Source organism: Oreochromis niloticus, linkage group LG9 (genome assembly GCF_001858045.2).
Source record: "Oreochromis niloticus isolate F11D_XX linkage group LG9, O_niloticus_UMD_NMBU, whole genome shotgun sequence".
NCBI classification, from domain to species: Eukaryota; Metazoa; Chordata; class Actinopteri; order Cichliformes; family Cichlidae; genus Oreochromis; species Oreochromis niloticus.
Genome location: NC_031974.2, coordinates 657,644 through 680,315, shown reverse-complemented (window position 1 = coordinate 680,315; position 22,672 = coordinate 657,644). Strand labels below are relative to the sequence as shown.

The following is a 22,672-nucleotide window of genomic DNA, read 5'->3' as shown; positions in this document are numbered from 1 at the left end:
AATTCGGATTGTCTCAATTGGAAAAAACTACTTCCTCTTTCGCCTTTCATAGTCATGTGCGAAATACGGCTGTATAAATGTGTCCAGCCCCTGGCGTGCGCACTCACAACTGGCTGAGCGTAAACGGAGTCATCTGTGTACGTATTTTACCTCCACAATAGCCGAGACGCGGTTTGCGATACATGTAGCAAGACAGTGAGGTGTCGTGGCAGATCCACTATCCTCGTCAAACATCTCAGAGTAAATCATATCACAGGATATGATGACTGTATGTTGATACCACCCTGAAGTTTACTTAGGATCGGATCGGAAAGGAAATCAATGGTATCACACATCACTAGCTGCCGCCGACAACTGCTGGTGAGGCATCTTTTAAAAACAGCCACATGATCAGGGGACCAATCAGCTGCCGCCAGCTCTCCAATCAGGAAGGACCTGTAGATTCTTAAAGACATAGAACACCACAAAATATACAGCTGGCCAGGGCCGTAAGACCACCCTTCCCAAGACCAAACATCTCCCCTACAGATGTTTGGAACTTACGGTGTGTTCACAACGAATGCGACAGACGTGAGTGAAAACACCCCAGACGCCCCTAATTTGACGCGTGCACATTCGCACCTCAACGCGTGTCCAACACAAATCAATCGCGCCTCAAAATTGCATATTTTGACGTGCGTGAACCGGAAATGTGGGAGGGATGTGGGAGGGATGTGGGAGGAAGTTGTGCCAGACGGTATCTTTGCTAGATGGCAGCTGTCGAGCTAGCGTTTGAAGAGAGAGTCTCCCTTCTCTATTTACTGTGGAGAGCAGAGGCGTTAAGGACGTCCTCCCCGTATCTGGGTCCATCAGGTCCTCCAGAGGCGTGAGCAGTTTGGTGAGTTTCACCATTTGCTCCAGAAGCTGCGCCTGGACGACGGCTGCTTTCAGCGGTACCACCGTCTGTCCCTTGCTCAGTTTGAGGACCTGCTGTCCCGCGTAGGTCCCAGCATCGCCCGCCTAGACACCAACTACGGGCGCTCAATCCCACCTGCAGAGCGTCTGTCCATCTGCCTGCGGTTAGTAAAAGTGTTTAATACGGTAGTCCTTTATTGATACCTGTGCTAATATATGCTAAACCATCTGATTATACACTGCTAACATGGATGTGCTATGCCAGTGGTTCCCAAACTTTCTTTTGCTGGGACCCCCTTTGTTTTAGAAGAAAAATATTCGCCCCCCCCCCCTCACACGCACACACAAACACATCCTCCAACCACACACACCCATATTTTGCTCCATTGCGGTTTATTTCACACCTCAAACATTTAGTAAACAATTAAGGAAATACAAGTAATCTGCAGGTAGTAAGAAAATAAACTACTAACTCTTTTACGCTGCGCCCGCAAGTACACGGGTGATTTTGAAAACGCAGCTGTTTCACCCCCACATAAACGGAGTTTGGAATCACCGAAAACGGAGGTTTTTTAAAACTCCTTTTTTGGGTTTATGTGTGGACGAGGAATACAGAGTTCATCACACAACGTTAAAGGTATGTGTCTTTTTCCACGTCACGCTGTGCGCACTTTATTGTTTACAGGACATGAATCGCAGAATGGCAGATAGTCAGATTAAGCTGGGCATACACTGTGCGATTTTTTTCAGTCGCGCGATTCAGCTCCTGCTCAAACTGTACGACTGACTCGCAGAGGTTAGAAGTTCATAGGTCACGATGCAGGGTCTCACACTATACGGCCCGATGCTCTGATGCGACCTGAGTGCTCACACTGTGCGTCCATAAAAATGAAGGTTATAACAGAAATGTTGTCGCTCGCTCTCCCTCTCTGTCTTTCACTCACACAGACTCACACCACCACCATTAACTTTGCTAAATTGCTAATGAAAAACATTGATCAGGCAGCTGTGATTGAGCAGCAGTGTAAATCCAACTATTTTCACGGTTGTTGTGGTCGTGATAATTTTGTGATGCCACATCGAAAAGGCTCGGATGAGCTTTCCAAAGTCCTACAAGTGCCTCCATCGCTTGTGTCCAGATCACACGCTGCACAGCCGTGCTGCTCCGTCTTTTTCACCGACGTTTATGTGTTTGCGCGTGCGCAGTGTGAGCGGCTGCGGTGACACCCTCACGACGGTCGGGAGGATTTCAAACCTCCCGACCAAGCGATTGATGATCGGGAGCTGGTCGTGAGGTGTTAATCGCTTCTCGTTACCCCACGTATACTACACGATGCATGACGCACGATGAAGGCCAAACGCTGGCATCATAAACAGTACTTAGCTACTTCTGAAGAAATTATGATGGGACCCTAAAAAAAATACTATGTACAATAATGGATTTCTATATATTTAACATCAGATGAAAACGTTTGTTGTAAGATTCAGAGCGATAAACAAACAAGAGAGAAAAGCCGATCAGCTGATCACTGATCAGTTTCATGATTGAAGTAGAAACAGGAAAGGGAGGGGGAGAGAATGAGAGGAGAAGAGGCAGCTGTGCAGCAAAGGCACAGAATAACTCCAGCTTTGTGTCTTTTTCATTGTAGCTGAAGTACGGGACAAACTGTTCCTTTTCACCTCAATACGAAACGCGCAATATTTTCTCTGTATATGAGACGATTCCGTTTTTTTACGGGACGGCTGGAAACTCTAATAACTAACCTTATAAATAAGATAAAACAAGTTCAACATCAGTAATATCATAGCACCCGCCCAGAAGTAGAAACTCCGTCATGCTAGCTAGTACGCAGTACGAGTTATAGTAACTGACTGTAAAAAAGTCAGCATAACGAAAATAAACTCCACCTAAACTTGGTTTATATCTGACCCAGATAGACTGCAGGTCATAACTTCTTACCTGAAGTTCAGTTCACCGCCTCGGGTCTCTGCTCCTCCTGCCTTTTCGTCATCCACCTGCCAGCGTGTTGCATCTGTTGGCCTCCACCACTTGCTAATGTTACTGAATCTGTAGAAGCTCCGCAATAGCCACCACCAAACAATTGAGTTATTTTTACACATCTCCCTTCATCTGGCCAATCCACCACCTTTCAGTGTTTATACCGTTACGGAAAAAAACGAAGAAAAAAAACCCCATCGGCCCATAAAAACGAAAAATCACCATTGGCCCACCGGGCAAATGCCTGGTATCCCCGATGGCCAGTCCAGCTATAGCTGTGGGATACTGTTTGTCCATGATTTGAACCGGAGGAACAAATTGTGGCAGGATCAGCCTGATATTATTTGTATCCCGCTGTAACTGTACTGTATAAAGAGCTAACATCTCCAAAATGTCAGGAGTAGTTAGTCATTACAAGTGTTTGCGAACTAAAAATCAAGAATGCAGGATCCTGTTTGCCCGTGATTTGGAGAGCCCAGCGCGTGCTCCCGATGCAGGGAAAACCAATTATGCAGGGGAGACCTACCTTGGCACTTGTGCAGGTGAAACCAAAGGGAAGATATGCTTCACCATATTTTCTCGTCTTTGGCTTAGAATGAAGTTGGTTTGGAAACATATTCAGCGATGCTTCATCTCCTGCTTTGCGTTTGTGTGGGCGCCCCGTGCTAGCAGTGTCCAAGGGTTGTTTTGTTTTTTCCCTTTTCATGCCGCGCCCCCCTGCAATGGCTCTGCGCCCCACACTTTGGGAAGGTCTGTGCTATGCTAACAGTGAATGCCGTCGGTGTTTATTGATAGCAAACTGTGGTATGGAGATGACTGTTTATAATATTTCTAGTAATACTCGAAAGGTCTCATCAAGTCCCGATTTAATTCGATTTATGCTGTTATCAGTGTTTGCAATGACAGCATGGCTGTGGTGTCATATCAATGTATGCTCTCGGTGTTTGCTGATATCAACCACTGTGAGTTAATCTTTGTAGTGATACTTACTCCTTTTTCTTTCTTTTTCTTTTCTTTTTTTTTTTTTATTTAGACCTGGTTTAATTCTGGGATAGTTGAATATTTGTATATAATCCCTGCAGCTGTCAGACTCTATAACAGGGGTCACCAGCCTTTCTTTAAACTGAGAGCTAGATAAAATTGTGAACTTCCCTCTCTGCTGTGGAGCTCTGGATGGGAAGCAGATATTGATATATCTGATATATTTGACATTGACATACACTAAATATTTCTTTCATTTCTTTTTTTGTGGTGCCCAAATTTATGCACCTGCTTGATTTTGTTTAAACAATTATTGCACACTTTTTGTAAATCCAGTAAACTTCTTTTCACTTCTCAAATATCACTGTGTGTGTCTCCTGTATGATATTTAACTGACATTTTTTATTGTAACAACCAACGATTTATACAGGAAAATATATATACAAGGTTGCCCAAACCTTTGCATCTCACTGTATTAGTATATTTTGTCATTAGTATAATATGAAATAAATTCTACATGTGTCAAGTCGTGTGCCAACATTTGCTGTGTTGTAGAACTGAGACATTAGTCATTATAAAAATTTATTTGAAATAATATTAAAATTCTCAAACAGAAAAACATTAAACATAAATATATAAAATATAAGTATTTACAGAGAAACAGGAATAAAAAGGACCCAGCTGCTCTCCAGAGCAGGAACAAGGCTGAGGAGGAAATGCTCCATTGGAGACTGGCGTGGCCTCTTCAGGGACACCAGGATGGCCAGCTCCACCGCCGATGGACCGTCCTGGGACCCGTCCCTCATCTGCCTCGGAGCTGTCCTCCTCTCTGGGCCTGTAAAACAGCACAAAACACAAAGAAATGAGAAGGCTGCTACTAGATTTTAATTTCAACATTGAAAAAAAACAAAAACAGGATATAATCAAATTAGTTGTAGATATTTAGTAAAGGAATCCCACCAAGTCGAAAGCTATCAGTGCGTGCTGTACATACCTGTGGGAGCAGCAGCAGGAGCTGAGGGACTGGGGAGCAAGGAGAAGCAACAGGGGATGCTCTGCTGCAGAATCAGTTGGTTCTATCAAGACAATATTAAATGTCTTGAGTTTCTCTCCCCCCCCCCACACACACGAATATTAGTCACAGTTCTCACAAGTTGATTCTCAAAGTGCAAACCTTTGTAGATTGCAAAACGTAAAAGTATCCGGTTGTTCAGTGATGACGTGACGAATCCTACTTCCGGGCCTAAAGTAGTCTGCGTTTAATATGGCTTTTGTGTTGTTAACATGTTTAATGTTTTGTATTTTCTTCTATTTAATCTCAAAAAGCTCCTAAAACAGTCAGTGATCACTGTTGACCTCCCTCGGCTTTTATTACTGCTAATCATTTATTTAAGCTCAGTTTTTAAAACCTTACGATGTAACTACAGCACAGCCCATGCAGCAGTATATGAATGACTAACCTCGTATTGTGGATGGATTATCTCACTTGTTCTCCTGGCTGAAGTTTAGTCCTTTTACAGCATCCCGCTATGCGATTACATTTGTTCCTGACCACCGAGAACCCTCACGTTAACTTTTATCGAGTGGGAAAAAAAGTTAGCTTGTTTATGTTATGCTAACATAGCTGTGTCGCTAGCGGTCACGTAGCACATCATTATATACCAGCTAGCCAAACTTCAGTAACCCTACAAACGTCACTGCTGTTTAGTTTTCTGTCTTCATTTATGTTCGAAGTTATAGCAGAGCTGTACGTTTGAATTTTTTTCCAAAACCCCGCAGTCAGGACATGCTATATTGTATTTAGATAGAAGCTAGCGAGCTAACTTCCTGCTAACTTCTAACGCCGTTAAATGTCATAAATTCCATTTTCATGGATGCCTGGATGTTAAACTCAATTGTTACACCTGGTAGAGCAGAACACTGATCATTTTATTAAAGATGAAAGACTTTAGACAGTTTTTCAACTCTCAGTAATGCCACAGTGATCGTTTGATATATGGACCTGCAGCGGAGTTTAGGCCCAGACACGGCCAGTGACGTCAGACTGAACAACCGGATTATGCCGCGTTTTGTCTTCATCTGCCTGCCACTTTCTTGCGCCTTTTTCCCTCCTGGTGCAGGTGTCTGTTCCTGAATGAGGGTCATAGTTATGGGTGTTTTTGTGCTGTTTTATCTATTGGGTGTGATGGTTATCAAAACCAAACATGATAAATTTGACAAGCACAGGAGACACAGCACGGAGGAGATTTGTCAATCAGGCTGCAGAATGCAATGCTGTACTGTGCAAAAAAAAAAAATATCAGCGAAAAAGCGAGGCAGTGACGGATGAGCGGGACCACTGTGTGCCGTTTATTAATAAACAAAATATATTCCTATATGACAACATGCATAAAAGCAGAACGGTATTTGTACATCGGTGGGAAAATAGCGGTGGCTTGCTAGCTTTTGTGCGGCTTCCTCGGGTCAGTGAAAAATTTCAAAAGAGAAATGAATGAACTCACCAGGTTGCCCGATCTCTTCACATATCTTCCTCCAAGCTCGGTCCTTTATATTCCTGTCTCGGTACAGAACGCAGCTGGTGTCGTACAGCTCCAGGGGGCTTGCTACAGCATCGATTAGCCTTCCCTTCATATTGAATGAAGTATGAAGGGCTTTGGCTGGATCTGCCCTTTTGAGCCACGTCAACAGGCTCCTGATTGGTTGTTGCGGCGCGAATTGACACTGGAGTTCCGCGCTTTTCACGTCTACCGCGAAAAGCGCGTATGCACAAAATATAACACAAAAACTGACACGCGTGGTTTTATTTGCGAGCCAAACGCGTGAAACGCGCTGCTGTGACGCACTGCCGTGACGCACTGCCGTGACGCACTGCTGTGACGCGTTTCTCGCGTTTTTTGTGTTTTGGCGAAGCAAATCTGCTTCCGAATTTTCATGGGACCTGCAATCGCGTGTCATCGCACTTCTACATTGACTTTACATGTAAACCTGACGCTCTGGCAGCCTCTATCGCGTTCGGTGTGTACACACCGTTAGGAGTGGAGAAAACCACTCGACAGTGCATCTGCTGTCACATTCTCGGTTCCTTTTTTGTGATGGATCTCCAAATTAAAATCATGTACTAGGAGTTACCATCTTATGAGCCTCTAGTTGGAATTTTGTATTCTAGTCAAAAACACAAAGGGCTTGTGATCGGTGTAGACAATGACAGGCGATGAACTACAACCTATATATGTTGTAGCACCAAAATGAACCAAAATGTGGCAGTGCAAGCAACAGGGAAAGAGCATATTTATCTATGGTACTGTAATTTTGCTGGTGAAACTTTTTAATGTGTCCCTGATTTATTTAAATCAGGGGTCTCCAACTCCAGGCCTCGAGGGCCGGTGTCCTGCAGGGTTCTATCTATCCAGAAGCCTCGCAGTTTTGAACAAAGTGAAACCATACCTTGATAAAGATGCACTTCGTACTCTGTACTGTACCCTGGTTCTTCCATATTTTACATATTGTGTGGAAGTGTGGGGAAACACATATAAAAATACAACTAATCCATTAGTCACAGTACAGAAACGAGCACTGCGTATTATTCACAAGGCTGGTTATCTAGATCATACTCACAAACTCTTTCTTCAGGCAAAGTTACTTAAATTCCAGGATCTGGTTAATTACAATACATCCATAATCTTATACAAAGCCTTTAATAAACTTCTATCTGCAAATTTACAAACTATATTTGAAATTCGAGAAAGGGTTTATAATGTGAGAGGCTTCGGAGAATTCAAATTACCCAGAACTCGAACAACCCGTAAAGGTTTTTGTGTGTCTGTATGTGGTGTGAAAATCTGGAACAGTCTGAGTTTACAACTGAAACAATGCAAAAATATTCATAGATTTAAATTCCTCTACAAACAGTTGGTCTGGTCACAGTATAATCAATGATGGTGTTAGTGTGCTCTGAAATGTCTGTTCTCTTACCATTGCTGGTATGGATTCAAAAAAAAAAAAAAAAAAAAAAAAAAAAGAAAAGAAGTGTGTGCGTATGTATGTACGTGTGTGTAGATATATATGCATGTATGTATATGTATGTGTGTTTGTTACTATGTAATTATTATTGCCTGTTACCTGTGGTAACGCAATTTGTAATTAATATATTCTGTATTCTGTTATGAAGGTTCTATTTGTTGTTTGCGAGCTGCGGTTAAGATGCTTGCATGTGCCCAGGGCTGTTGATGGGTTTGTTTGGTTGCAACGATGGGCGTAGCTGCGGGAAGCTTATTGTTTTTTTGTTGATGAGTGAGTATAGGGGTGGGATTTAATAAGTTTTCTTCGTCCCACTCCTTTTCAGGTAATTTTTGTTTTGTGCACTTTATGTTCAATATATGTATTTGTTGTGCCTGAAATGAACAAATAAAAAAAAATAAAAATAAAATTAAAAAAATGTTGAATTTCCTTAAAAAGTAACCGATTGGATGATCAACACCCTGCTCATCCTTCTGCAACAGCACCTCACCTGCACAGCTGGCGCTGGCATCCACCTCTAGTTTGAAAGGACGCATAAAATCAAGAGTGGCAAAGACTGGTGTTCTGAACTTTGGCAGACTGAAATGCATTCTGGCATGTGGATGACCACACTAATGGTTTTGACACACTAGTGAGACTGGTGAGAGGTGCAACTACATCAGCAAAATTTTTGCAGAAACCACGATAGTAGCCGGCCATTCCGAGAACACGGCGAATCTCACATCTAGTGCGAGGCAGAGGGAAATGTAGGACAGCCTGAATTTTGGCCAGGAGGGGGCGCACCTGACCCTGACCCACCTGCTTCACTAGATAAGCCACAGTGGCTTATCTAGTGAAGGTGTTGGAATGTGGCAGGGGCATTTCGAATGGCAAAAGGCATGACGATATATATTGGAGAAAGTGATTGGGAGTGACGAAGGCGGAACTGATGCATGTGGAGTGAGGGGAACTTGCCAATAACCCTTTAATAAATCAAGTGACAAACTTTGCAGAGCAAACCCTATCAACACAATCTTCCATTCGGGGGAGAGGATAGGAGTCTGGTTTGGTCACACTGTTTACTTTTTGAAAATCTGTACAGAAACATGGGGTTTTGTCTTCCTTCGGCATGAGAAGGCACTCCATGTACTAGAACTCGGGACAGCTAGACCATTTTTTAGCAAGTAGGAAACTTCTTGCTGAAAAAGTGCGCATTTGGTAGGTGTTGAGGAACATATATGTTTTCTTAGTGCTTATTTGATTATTTTGTTTATGTATTTTAATAACAGGCCAGCTTTGACTCACAAACCAATTGCTTAGCCAGACTGAAATACTGTGCAAAAACAGGAAACTGTGAAGAACAGGAAGTACAGAAAAGCGGAACTAAGCAATGCACACACACAGATCAAGTAGGGTTACTAAAATAACACGAGGAGCGAGGATGCAGACAGTTTTGCAGCTATAGGGTAGACATGTAGTATTGAAATAGATCAAGGGACGGTTTAGTAGGGAAGGAGCAAGCGGATTATAACATAGGTGATATTCTTGTAATGTTTTAGATCTGCAGAGGGTTTGGCCTGGTGCACATCCCTTTCCGAAAAGTAATGATTGAATAAAATAATTATAAATACTTTGACAACTGAGTCGTGTTCTCTCTGTCCAGTAAAAGAATAAAAAGAACAAGATTTAATAGTAGGGTTCACACGACAAGCGTGTTGTTTGATCTGAGGATGGTCACCTACATCTACGTCATGTTCATGACAGTGGTGCGAGGTGGAGTGTCAGCAATCAGGGATGGGTGATTTTTGATCAGAGAGCACAAATCATTCTGGGCAGCATCATCCAAATGTTTTAGGTGGTATTTTAAATTCACTAATATTTCAGAGTTTCTGAGTCGGGAGCAACCCTCAGCACAAACGAAAACTAAGCCATCACTTTCTGGATTATACTGAGATGGGGCCGCTGACACAACTACAGGCAAGGCTGATGGTGCAGCAGGGGACGAAGAGGGGTTTACACCTGCCTCGCGAAAAAATAAGGCTTCATCAGGTTGACGAGATGAAGCCACATGACGCTTTCTTCTACAGTCTGGGGTGCCTATAACAGAATCTGTGTCACTCAGTTTCTCTTGGACAATGTAGGACCCACAGAACTTTGTCTGGAGAGAAAATCTCTTTGAGCAGTTGCGGGGACACGCACTGTGTGTTCAAACACCAGATCTGCGGGACTGAAACCCGTGGACTCCTGCACACGCTCTCTCACCAATAGAAGGAGAAGAGGCAGACCCTCATCCCACTCTCTTCCTGACTCGACGCAGAACTTTCTCATCATAGCTTTTAATGTTTGATGGAAACCCTTGAGCACGCCCTGTGATTCGGGATGATACACACTGGATTTTTAATGCTTTATGCCAAGCGATTTCAAGAGCTGAGTGAAAATTTTGGATATGAAGTTTGACCCTCGGTCCGTTTGAACAGATTTTGGCAAACCGAAAGCGGAGAAAAAGTTCACTTGCACTCTGACAACAGCTTTGACTTTAACAGTGTGGAACGGAATAGCCTCGGGGAAGCGTGTGGCGGCGCACATCAAAGTTAAAATATACTGACGTCCTGACTTTGTTTTTGGGAAGCGGTCCTACACAATCAATGAGTATGTGCTCAAATGGTTCCCTTAAAGCCCGGATCAGATGCAATGGAGCGGGAGGAATAACTTGGTTGGTTTTACACTGACCTGATAAAGGTGACAGGAGCGGCAGTACCTAGTTACCTACATTCCACCCAAGATCACTCGATGAGGGAGGGTGCCATTTACGCATTAACACGTTGTTGTCAATGCTGTAAACATGGGGGGTTTACTCGTTGGAATTTACAGCAAGTAAACATTTGGCCAGAGTTGGATCATTCTGTTGCACATGGACAAAATCTGCTTTGCTTACCTCAAAAGACAGGTCCGGTGTAGCAGGTAGCAGGCTATCAGACACACATTTTTCTGCTTTTTCCACAGGTGGCTCAGCTTTCTCAGGATCACCTTCAGAACACAGGAAAGAGTCAGACAAATCAACATCACTGTATCTGCGCTTATGCACACATGTGACGACACAGGCAGGGAAAACAGAGGGCAGACTGTCAGCAGCAGATTCAGAAACAAAAACCAAATCATCGATGGGGTTTTCAATTACCTCGGAGATTGGGAAAATCTTTCCATTTGCTAGATCATTCCCCAGAATAATAGTAACCGCCTGTACGTGCAAGCGAGGGCGCACCCCAATTGCTACCGGGCCCGAAACGAGAGGTGACTGTAGGAAAACTCTGTGTAGCGGAGCCCGTGACACACACATACATCTCCACTCCCCGCACGAGAGCATCAGCACCACAAAACGAGTTACTAGAAAAAGGCAACGCGCTATCCAAAATGAGAGACTTGGTAGCGCCAGTGTCACGCAAAATCACAATCAGCACACGATCCTCCTCTATTCCAGTAGGTGAGGCGAACGCTTTTGAAATGAAAGGTCAGGAGGATCTGATGGGATTAGGCATACAGACCAACCGACTCAAACCTGGAGAAAACCAACACTTTTTGGTTTTCTCCAGGTTTGAGTTTGCTCTTAGGGACGAAGTGGTAGACAATTAGTAATGACATGGCTGGTGTCATGGCAATAAAAGCATTCACAAACGTTCATGGGAACTGGATCAGGGTGCGTTTGATGTGCTTGTGGGATGGTGGCAGCAGCTTCTGATTCCACATCCACCATCAAACCTCCAGACGCATCAACCGGTCGAAGTTTCACCTTCGCAATTACCCCTTTTTCCACCATCTGCTCTGCCAGACACTGGTTAATTTCTGCCTTTTTTGGATTCAAGTGGACACTAACATTAAACAAATTTGCCACCAACAACAAATCTGCCTTGGTGCATTGATCCAACTTGTCCATGGTGGGTTGTTGTGCTAAATAATCCACATCAAAGTAATTATGGCTAGTTTACCACCTACACCACAAGAAAGCTGCCAACCAAAAGCTGAAGGAAACCTACAAAACACAATGAGCAAAAAAATGGGCAAATGAAAAGAGCGTACAAGCCCCCACTTTATTTTCTGCCACAGTCTAAGGATACGCTTGAAGTCCACTGTGGATGAACTGATGTCTTTTTAAGCCTCCAGCCTGGGTAAAAGACTTTGCAAACAACTTACATATGTACGATTTAACTCCACTGTGGATGAGTTGGTGTTTTTTCAAGTTTGCAGGATCGTTAAAAGACTTTCCACACAAGTCGCAGCTGTACGGTTTAAATCCAGAGTGAGTAACTTGGTGACGTCGTAAGGTGCTACTCTGAGCAAAAGCTTTACCACATTGACCACAGCTGTGTGTCTTGATTCCAGAGTGGATGAGTTGATGACGCTGTAAGTTACCACTGCAAGTAAAAGCTTTACCACACAACTCACAGCTGTATGGTTTAACTCCACTGTGGATGACTTGGTGTGTTTTTAAGCTTGAAGGGTGGGTAAAAGACTTTCCACACAAGTCACAGCTGTATGGTTTAACTCCACTGTGGATGAGCTGGTGTGATTTTAGGTGTCCTTTCTGGGTAAAAAGTTTTCCACACAAGCCACATCTGTACGGTTTATCTCCACTGTGGACGAGTTGGTGTGTTTTAAAGTTTCCAAGATGAGTAAAATCCTTTCCACACTCATCACAGCTGTATTTTTTCTCTCCCCTTCTTCTGTGAGGTTTGTCGGCCTCCTGAGAGCGCTGACTTCTCGCTCCATGTTGGTCCTGCAGTGACAGAGATACAAACAGAGGCAGTGAGTGAAATGCAGTCGTGGACTAAACTGAAACTGCCTCCGTTAGTGGGATCCTAGATGTCAACAAACACACTGTAGGTGGATGACTGTCCTCTCTGGACAGAATCAACTTTTTTGGAGACATTGTAGGTGTGTTGCACCCCAGTCTAGGGGTACAGGACCATAACATAAGGTTAAGAAAGACATTGTTATTGTTAAATAAATATCATGAAATAATCGAGATCTCAATTTCAGTGAAAATAATCGTGATTATCATTTTTGCCATAATCGAGCAGCCCTACTCAGGGCCTTCAAGTTACACACTATGAAAGGCAGCAAAAGTGTAATGTTCAGAAACCTGAAGTATGTATCAGCAGGAATATTTAATATACCAGTCTACTCTTTATTTTATCAAAAACATTTATCACAACCTGTAAGAAATTTGTACCCATATTTGTAAGCATTCAGGCAGATTTAGTAATGCCAACATATTAAAAGAACAATATTTGTCTCTTAGGTATAAAACATCTAACACATTGCTGCGTACAATCTTGTCTTTATGTGAAGCTATAAAGTGATAGGAAATATTTGAAATTTATATTTGAAACTTAATTCAAGCTCACTGCTTTAACAAAACATAATTAATACAATATTAGCCATATTATGTTTACATTACCAAAGTCAGGAATGAAAATCACATTACTGAAGAGATCTTGATCACTGCAGAAAAAATGTTTATTGTACGATCAATTCTGAGTTCAGCTGATGATAATGTTGTTTCAGTGTGTGCTGATAAAATATGATCTTTACTGTTTGTTCCTCTGGACCCTCTCTGTCTTATACTGGGAGTAATGGAAAATTCGGTTATCAAAGGCAAGCACAAGAGACTGTTCCAGCTGTTATCATTTGCGGCCAGGAAGAATATCCTGCTCCTCTGGTGCAGGCCAACAATCCCAACTAAGAAATTCTGGCATAACACTGTTATGGACTTCTTGATGCATTCTCAATCATCCAGGTAAGTAAATCTCCAAAAGTTGATTGTGTTCATCTGGACGTAGCGTTTTGTGGGAGAAACGTTTCGTCACTCATCCAAGTGACTTCTTCAGTCTCAGCTGACTGCAGGTTTCTCCAAATCTTATAAACAGTACATTTGCATAATGACTGAAACCAGCCCACTGAAGGAACAATGGGCTGTGAGGTCAGTTCCTTCATCTTAATTATGCAAATTCCCATGACCATTGATCAACAATCACTGACCAAAACCCACTGATCAAAGAACACTGATCAATGACCATGAGTACCATTCACAGAGAGTTGGGGAATGGCTGCAATCACAGCATTGTAAGATGGTGACAGATGTACCCTTAGGCCCCCTCCTCGATTCAGAGATGGTCTTCCCCTTTTCACGTAAATGGTCTCCTTGACTCCGCGCTCAAACCAGCGTTCCTCCCTGTCCAGGATGTGTACATCCTCATCATTGAAGGAGTGTCCACTGGCCTGTAGGTGTGAATAGACTGCAGAGTCCTGGCCTGACGAGGTAGCTCTCCTGTGTTGTGCCATCCTTTTCACCAGAGGTTGTTTGGTTTCCCCGATGTTTAAATCCTGGCAATCCTCCTGGCACTTAACAGCGTACACTATGTTACTCTGTTTGTGTCGGGGGACCCGATCCTTGGGGTGGACCAGTTTTTGGTGCAGCGTGTTTTGGGGTTTAAAAGCCACAGAGACCCGGTGTTTAGAAAAAATGCGTCTCAACTGTTCCAATACTCCTGACACATATGGGATCACTACAGGTTTTCGCCTGGGCAGCGGTTGTCCTTCTCTCCTGGATCGGCTGGAGCTTACCCACATAAGTGGGTTCCATTGTTCCTTCATCCCACTGAAGGAACAATGGGCTGGCTTCAATCCTCAACCCGATCGAAGCCAGCCCATTGTTCCTTCAGTGGGCTGGTTTCAGTCATTATGCAAATGTACTGTTTATAAGGGTTGGGGAAACCTGCAGTCAGCTGAGACTGAAGAAGTCACTTGGATGAGTGACGAAACGTTTCTCCCACAAAACGCTACGTCCAGATGAACAGAATCAACTTTTGGAGACTGTTATGGACTGTATTCCCAATGAATATATAACTTGTATGCTCAACTTCACCTTGGACTCTTTCCACAGAACCTGGGACCCATATCTGAAATACGTTGGACCTGTACGGTCATCCTCCTTGTTATGGGGCTTTCCCAAACTGAATTAATTTGCCTGAATATTGGTCTTATTGGTTTGTTTTGATTCCTAGTGGGGTTGTGGTTTACCTCAACTGCCTTGTATGTGCCTCAGAACTTTGTATTGCCTGAGCTCTGTTTTGTTCTGTTCTGGTTCTTGTGTACTTTTTCTTTTGTCATTGTCTGCTACTATGGAGAAAATCTCCCCCAAAATGTTTTTTAAAAATGATCTTTGTATTTTCTTGTAACTTCTGTGGTTTTTGTTTGTGAAGTACATTCTGTATGTATGGAGGAGCCCAGGATGGAAAAGATAAAGCTGCTGTTAACAACCAGCTGTGCACACAGTTTCAATAACAGTGTAACTGTGATACTTTTCTCACCTTTTGTGTTGAAGTCATTGTTTCCTCTGTAGTGGCTGAGCTGAGTCCAAATAGCCGAAATTGTTCCTCTGCTGCTCCACCAGACTCTTCTCGTCCTGTTACTCAGCTGGGACACAAAAGTATAGATATGTATTTTATCCCTGACAAGAAGAAGCAGAGCAAATAAACATTACTACTCCTCAGTGACAACAATACCTATGAAGCTTCAAGGTGAAACCCCAGAAGCAACTACAGAAAGAAAGTCATCAGCTGCCTACAAGAACTTGAAAGGGAAAAAGCCACTGAGCACCCTGCATACCACCACCTTTACCCAGGGGATGCTACACCCTGTATATATGGACTTCCATAGATCCACAATATACATTTGAAAATTTGCGATAACGATATAACTGACGATATAATTGACAAATTGCAAAGTAAGTCAAAACAGGTCGATCCTAGATAATCGATTGCTTGTGTAGACTTGAGGCAGCCAGGTATCCCAGAATGCATTTCAAATCACAGGCAGCAATGGTGGTGGTGTAGTTTTAAAATACCCCGTTTTTCTGTCACCAACTACACTTTTAACAGTGTTTTAGCCGCAAATGTCGCGCCGTAATCTTCACATGTCTGGTCAGGTTGTCAGCATAGAACATGTTTGCAAAAGTGCTCAGATGTTTTCAGAGATTTCACTGCTCTGCTAACAGTCAGCATGCAGAGTGCACCGAGGGGGTTACGTTAACCGGTTTGTTTACATATTCCACTCTCCGTGTTCCACATGTTGCATTCGCAGATTCTCATTTTCACCGAACGATCGTCTCTTTCCACCTGGTCTTGTGTCTCTGTGCTTCTGTAACAAAGAACGAGCTGACATTTTTCTCACCACACCAACGATCAGCTCAACAGACCCTCAGTTTAAACAGCTGACAGGTGAGGAGGAGGATGCATGCAGGTAACACCTGCTGCTAATTCAAGAAACACGCCCACGTTACCTGGTGATAGTCACAGTTTAACTGGGCAGCTGGTGCTCGATATAACGCAATGTCAGCGCATTTTTCTGCACAAGATAAGTAAATATAGTATTTTTCCCGAGCGCAGAGCTGCTGGAGCTTGTTTCCTTACAGAGCGCTTTATAGGTGAACCAGCTTTATCAGCGGCTGATGTCCAATCACCGCACACAGCTTTGAAACCTCACCTGAGTTTTAGCTCTCAGTGGTTAAACGCTGGACTTAATTCACTCAAGTTTTGTCTGTCGGGTCACGTTTACTTCACTGTTTTATTTACAACTGAGCAAATCGGTTTGGCAGAGGTTAAAGTTACGTTTCATAACTGCATAGTTTTACAGACGTTCACTGGCACATGTGTTAGACTGAACTATTCGCTTTTCTTTATCTGGTGTGTTTTGGATTTAACAGTGAATTTTGAGATTAAACTGACTTTTAAAATGTTTTATACAAAGAGGAAAGAGAAGGCACATTTCCACTGAGAGGAGCAGAGTTTGCAACAGCGTGTTCATCATGCAGACTGCAACCTGGACAGAAATATTACATCATCTGTTTTTTAATAGTTATTCAACTGTATTCTAAGCACCAGCTGTCTGTTAGAATTTTTAGAGTTTACTTAACTAAAAATAAATGAGGTTAACATATAATTTGTGTGATTTCTCTCTCTCTCCCTCTCTCTCTCTCTTTTTTTCAGTCATGTTGTGTTTAACTGTCAAAGGTTTGTTACAAACTATGAAACACATCGTGCAGACTTCTGGATGTTAGAAGAAAACTAATACTACTCTTGAATGAGACTAAAGGCAGGAAGGTGTCCTTTAAAACTAAACATGTTAGTAGGACCTCCCTATTTATATCATAGTTTATGATATAGCACGTGTATTTCAGTAATAGCCTACTTATTTCAGTGCAGTGGTGAACAGTCACAAAGCTCACATGGGCGTTATCTGTGATACTCCTTAACTATAATTTATCCAAGTTAACCATTCAGACAGTTCTTTTGCAATGACAAACATAAACACATGCTGCCGGTAGGTTGCCTCAGTGCCAGCTGTTTACATTACAGCTGCTTATGCAGTAACCATGGTAACCACGGACTGAGCGGCTGGATCGACGGAGGTCAGACAACAATTTTACATGTATGATCTTAAAACAGGACACAGCCAATATCCGTGCTGGCCTCATATCAAATGTGAACGCAGACTGAGTCTATGTTTGACGTTTGCTTTATATCTAATCTTCCTCTCAAACATTTAAACAGCAGCGAGTCTGCAGCTGAGGGAATACAAACTCAAACTGTGGGAACAGGTTTGATCGTGTATTCATTTGGTGATTTATTAAATGTATAACTGTTATTCTAATCTGCTGCTGAGTCTCTTACACTGATGAAAATGCAGATAACACAGATCACGAACACCTGTTCAACCAATCACTTTCATTCCATTTTGATCTGCGACAAACTGACGGTTCATCTCTGTTACAGTGTTGCGTTAGACTGCTATATTTTTGTGTTCTTTATGCTGTAGATTTCCACGTCTCTGGAATAGTTGGCAGTATTAAGGATGCTTTTCTGTAAAATCATATTGATATGACCCGTGACATATTCGTAGATGACAGTTAGATAGTAGTGGTGTGCCATACTGCATATTTTGGTATCGATCCAATACCAAGTAAATTTGGGCCAGTATCGCCGATACCAATACCGATACGATACTTTTCAATAAATAAGGTGGATGCCTCATTGAATTGCTAAATCGCAATCAATTTTCATGACCTTAAGTGTTTTTTTGTGATGTTTCCTTTGGTATTATTAATGAGTTAAAACCCAGGACATAATTAGGAGAAATGATTTATTTATAATAAAATAAAAAATGTTTTATTATTGTGGCGGGTCGTGGTCTGCGATGCTGCTGCAGGTGAGATGGACTCACCTTCACTGGTGGCTTAAAACCTGTGCGCTGCTTGTGCTGTTGTTGTTTTTGGTGTCGATGTGTACAGTCGGCAGCAGGAGGGCTGCAGCCGTTACTGTTACAGCAACCATGTGATCACCTTAAGGGTGGACAGCGCGAGGTTTGGGGTGAGCCACGGAGGTCGAGGTGCGCGGGGGTCCTGCCACGCCTGAAGGCGGCATGCTGTCCGCTTCGGCACGCATGCTGCATGGTCCTGCGTGCTGGCCGTCTGCCCAGCTGTCTGTGAGCCCCAGCTCACTTCCATGCCTGCTGCGCCACTAGGGCTGTGCGATATGACCAAAATCTCATATCCCGATATTAAGACATCTATCGTCCGATAACGATATAAATCACAAAAATGTAACATTTTCTGTAAATTCTGTGAATCTCGGGCAGCTCGACTTGCGTGAAGTGTTTCCAGCTGGGCGTCGCGTACCTGGAGTCGAGTGTTTTAACTGATGCATGAAACGATACATTTTTAGACATAGGTTGTAACAGCCGCCGTTTTCTTTGAGTATTTATTACACGGCGTGCTGCGGGGAAAAGCCTGTTCTAACGTTTGAGTCTAAGGTTTATTTTTTAGCACCTGACGGCTCTTTTTTGCTTCTCATCCGTAAATACTCTGCATCTTTCACGTGATTCAGTTTATTTTGAAAAGTCTCAACAGGATCTTGAGCTTTATTGTGAAAGGTTTATGTGGAAAATAAACAAGCGGACACGAGGTGGTTTTACCGTCGTTGTTGCTAACGACAACGCATAAAAACAAGCGCGTGTCCGTCTGTAGTGTGGTTATATTAAATATAAGAGAAAGAGAGAACTTTAGGAAATTAATATAGCCACTACAGTGACCATCAAAATAATGAAAAAATATTGCCGTAAACAGTTTATTTTGCGACACCACGAAACAAACAATAGCGTAAAATGATACGATAGACGTTTTTATATCGTCATCCGATATATATCGTTATATCGAACAGCCCTATGCGCCACCACTCCTTGCCATATGGGTGGCCATCAGGCCAGCTCCGGGGCTTCTGCTGGAGGCGCGGCCAACCGCGAGAGTGGACACTTCCCCGTCGCTGGGCTGGTGCATGGGGCGCCGATGGTCCGGGCCGATTCCCTCGCCTGCTCGCGGGGTGAGGTGAAGCGGGCGAGGGGGGTATGTGGCAGGGCGGGAGAGCTGCAGCCGTTGAATGTACTGTTACAGCAACCATGTGATTATTGTAAGAATAAATGATGCTGCGAAGCATGAAAATGCTATCGGGTCTGCCGTGGTGGCGATCTTTTTTTTAATCTTAAGTGTACGCAAACCAGTAAACAAATTAAAACAAATACTGTTGATAAACTATAATACAAAAATTACAATTAAAATTCTCAACAACAAAAACAAACAAACAAAAAAATTAATATGTAAACAACTTAACAACCCCCAAAGTGTCTAAGTCACGTGAGGTGTCAGCGCAACACCGAAACATAAAAGTGGGGGAGAGGGAGCAAAGTGCTCTCCGCTGACACAGGAGCGGTGAGTCCAGCGACCTGGTTGTTTCGTTTTTGCCGAAAGCACAGCATAGCAAACAAGCAGAACTCAAAGTAAAGAATCGATCTCACCAGGCTAGTATCGATCTGATACCGATGCCAACTTGGGATCGATACTATCGATATTTGGATCGATCCGCCCACCACTATTAGATAGTCAGCTGGGAAACTCTGTGTTAACTCAGAGAGCTGAAGATATCGTGGATATGCTGACCTCGCTCTGTGGTGTACAGGGCCGTTTACCCTCATGATTAATATTCACAATAAAAATATTAGCCGAACATCATGAAGTCTTTATGTGTTTCATAGTGTCGAACAACCTTTGTACAGTTAAAGCCAGCAGTTACTACATGACGGAAACACCAACGTTATCTCTTTTATGCGTTTATACGCAGGTCACGCTGATTACTGAACAAAAACCCCAAAAATCAGCTGTTAATCAAATTTATTTGCTCTCTCTCCTCCTTAAACATGTTTTTAATGTTAGTTATAATTCAGAATTGGCGACTGAAACACGTAGGACACATAAGAACATCAGGAAATAAAACCCCGATAAATATAATCTCAGTAAAAGAAGTCAGTGTCACCGGTGATTATTACAGCTGTGTACCGGGGCCTGCGCTTTGTCGGCGGTAATAACAGCTCGATTGCTTGGGAGGCGAGCGGGTCTATCCCACGCTTTGCCGTGAGACTGGGCAGACATCTCCGAAATCATCGAAGCACTTTTGCAAAGAGGCTGTATCTTGACAATCCGACCACACATATGAAGATTAAACCACTACATTCTCGGCTAAAAAAGATATTAAAACAGTATTTGGTGACACACAAACAGGGTTTTTTTCAAAGTTCAGTTCTGTTAGTTTCCACATGCTGGTTGTTGTGTGCTAAAAACAATGGCCACCAGGCCAAAGCAATGGTTTTGAGTCGATCAGCGTTAACCCCACCCCCTGAGTTTGATGGGTGAGTCTGACAGATAAAAATTAATTCAAGATGAGAGCCAGGCGCCTGGACTGCCAAAATGAAATAAATAAATATATCATTAAATAATTAATTAAATGTGTCAATAATTAATTAATTACATGTGTCATAACTATTTAATTAATTAATTCCAATTTTAATTAATTATTGCCACATTTAATTATTTAATGGTGTATTTAATTAATTCATTATGGCAGTCCTGGCGTTCCATACAAAGCAGCAGAAACAGACTCAGTATCTCCATCACAGTGGATCACAATATGAAGCACTTTAAAGTGGCTGCTGCTGAAAACTTCAACTATAGAAAGACAACTGAATAAAAGACCTAAATTCACTCTTTGTAAACATTTATTTCATATAATGAACAAATGCAATTGTAGTCGGGTTTACCTGTGAAAAAAAAAAAAAAAAAAAAAGCTTTAAACCTTCAAATATTCAAGTGAGTAAAAATATCTGATCAATGACAAGTGGAAAAAACTTCTGCCCTTGATACGCAAAACTAAATAAAGTCCAACATTCAATCCACAACATGATTAAAAACATTCTTCTTCTCCCAAATCACCCAGAGCTGCACATCAACCTCCACAATATATTTTTATTCTCTGTGCTTTCAAATATGAACACTGTTTACTTTCATCTTCCTGTGCATCACTTTACAGCAGCCAGACTCATTAAAATGAGACTTTGTAGGAGTTCACTTCCTCTCATGTGTTCATCCACAGCAGCTGGACAATAAAGTTTATTGTGACCCTGATACTGCAGCAGATCGCTCTGATTTCCTGTTATCACTTAAATAGAAATGAGGCTGTAGAGGTTTGGTGCAGGCAGAAAAACAGCTGCAGGGACAATGAAAAGACTTTTCTGCTCCAACTTCTCCCAGCATGCTGAGCTAATGATTAGTTGGTGTTTTTCTCCAAACACTCTCTCACTCTTCTCTCAACGTGTTGACAATAAACTGTGAACAGACACCGAGGAGAGCAGCAGAAGACCTCATTCAGGAGCTAAACTCAACATGAACTGAACTCACAGTAAAGTTAGCTCGGTGCTTACCTTTAGATGAGCCCACAAACCGAGAGAAACTCCGTGATGAAGCTGGAACTCTTTCCAAACACAGGAAACAGATCAAGGAGCAGAGACCCACGTGGTTCACGCTGATCTCAGCTACGATCCAGGAGACAAGGGTGGGCAGATCGATGCACGTATCGATCCAGACGTTGGTAGTGGTATATGATCGACACTTTAATTTGTTTCTCTCCTCCAAGTTCACTACTTTACTCCCATTTCACGAAAAAGCAGCTCTCTCTGCTCGACTCCTCTTCTTCCCCACCCCCTTCTTCCTGCTCGTCTTCTTCTTCTTCTTTGCGGTTGGCAAACAGCAAAATGGTGCATTACCGCCAACAACTGGTGTGGAGTGGGGACCGAAATGACAATAAATAAATGAATGAGTGAATGAATAAATAAATAAAATATTCAAATTCTCCGGAACAAATGGGTCTCCCGTAATCCTGCTCTTCTTCTTCCTCTTTTACGTATTATTGGCGGTTGACAAACAACTGCATGGTGCATTACCGCCACCACTTCATATCCTCCCAAACAACCTTGCTTTTCTCAAAAACTAAAACAAGGCCTGATAACTTTTATCCCCCGACTCCTGTAATAACCCAACAAGATCCAGTTTCATAATAATGCTACTGAGATTTTGGACAAATCGTCTCCTCTCTACCGTATAATTCTGACACTGCAAAATAACATGCTCCAAAGTTTCATCTGCTCCACAATAATCACATTTCCCTGATGCATGGTTCCCTACCAAGAATAGTGTAGAATTCAATCCCGTATGTCCAAATCTCAGTCTTGACAGCACCACTTACTCTCGCCTACTCCTTCTTGTGGCTCTCCTCACTCCCACCCCCCTTTGAATTTTATATAACCACCTTCCCCTCCTGTCTTCTTCCCACTGTTTCTGCCATCTACCCCTGTTTTCTAGCTTAA

At 42.7% G+C, this 22,672-nt stretch overlaps 1 protein-coding gene across 5 annotated transcripts in view; it reads right to left on the bottom strand.

The window, feature by feature from the left end:
- Positions 1-22,026, bottom strand: part of LOC102075971 (zinc finger protein 729) — a 32,224-nt gene extending 10,198 nt beyond the window's left edge. For 4 of the 5 annotated variants that reach the window (XM_019356718.2, XM_019356720.2, XM_019356721.2 and 1 more), the window contains exons 1-4: positions 21,731-22,026; positions 15,238-15,343; positions 12,059-12,641; positions 10,806-10,897 (exon numbers count right to left, since the gene is read on the bottom strand). In XM_019356718.2, coding sequence (XP_019212263.1) covers positions 10,806-10,897; positions 12,059-12,641; positions 15,238-15,255 — 693 coding nt within the window. In that variant the 5' untranslated portion in view covers positions 15,256-15,343; positions 21,731-22,026. Of the gene's footprint in view, positions 1-10,805; positions 10,898-12,058; positions 12,642-15,237; positions 15,378-21,730 lie in introns of all 5 variants that reach the window. The other variant, XM_019356719.2, reaches the window with a different exon arrangement.
- Positions 22,027-22,672: the final 646 nt, after the last annotated feature.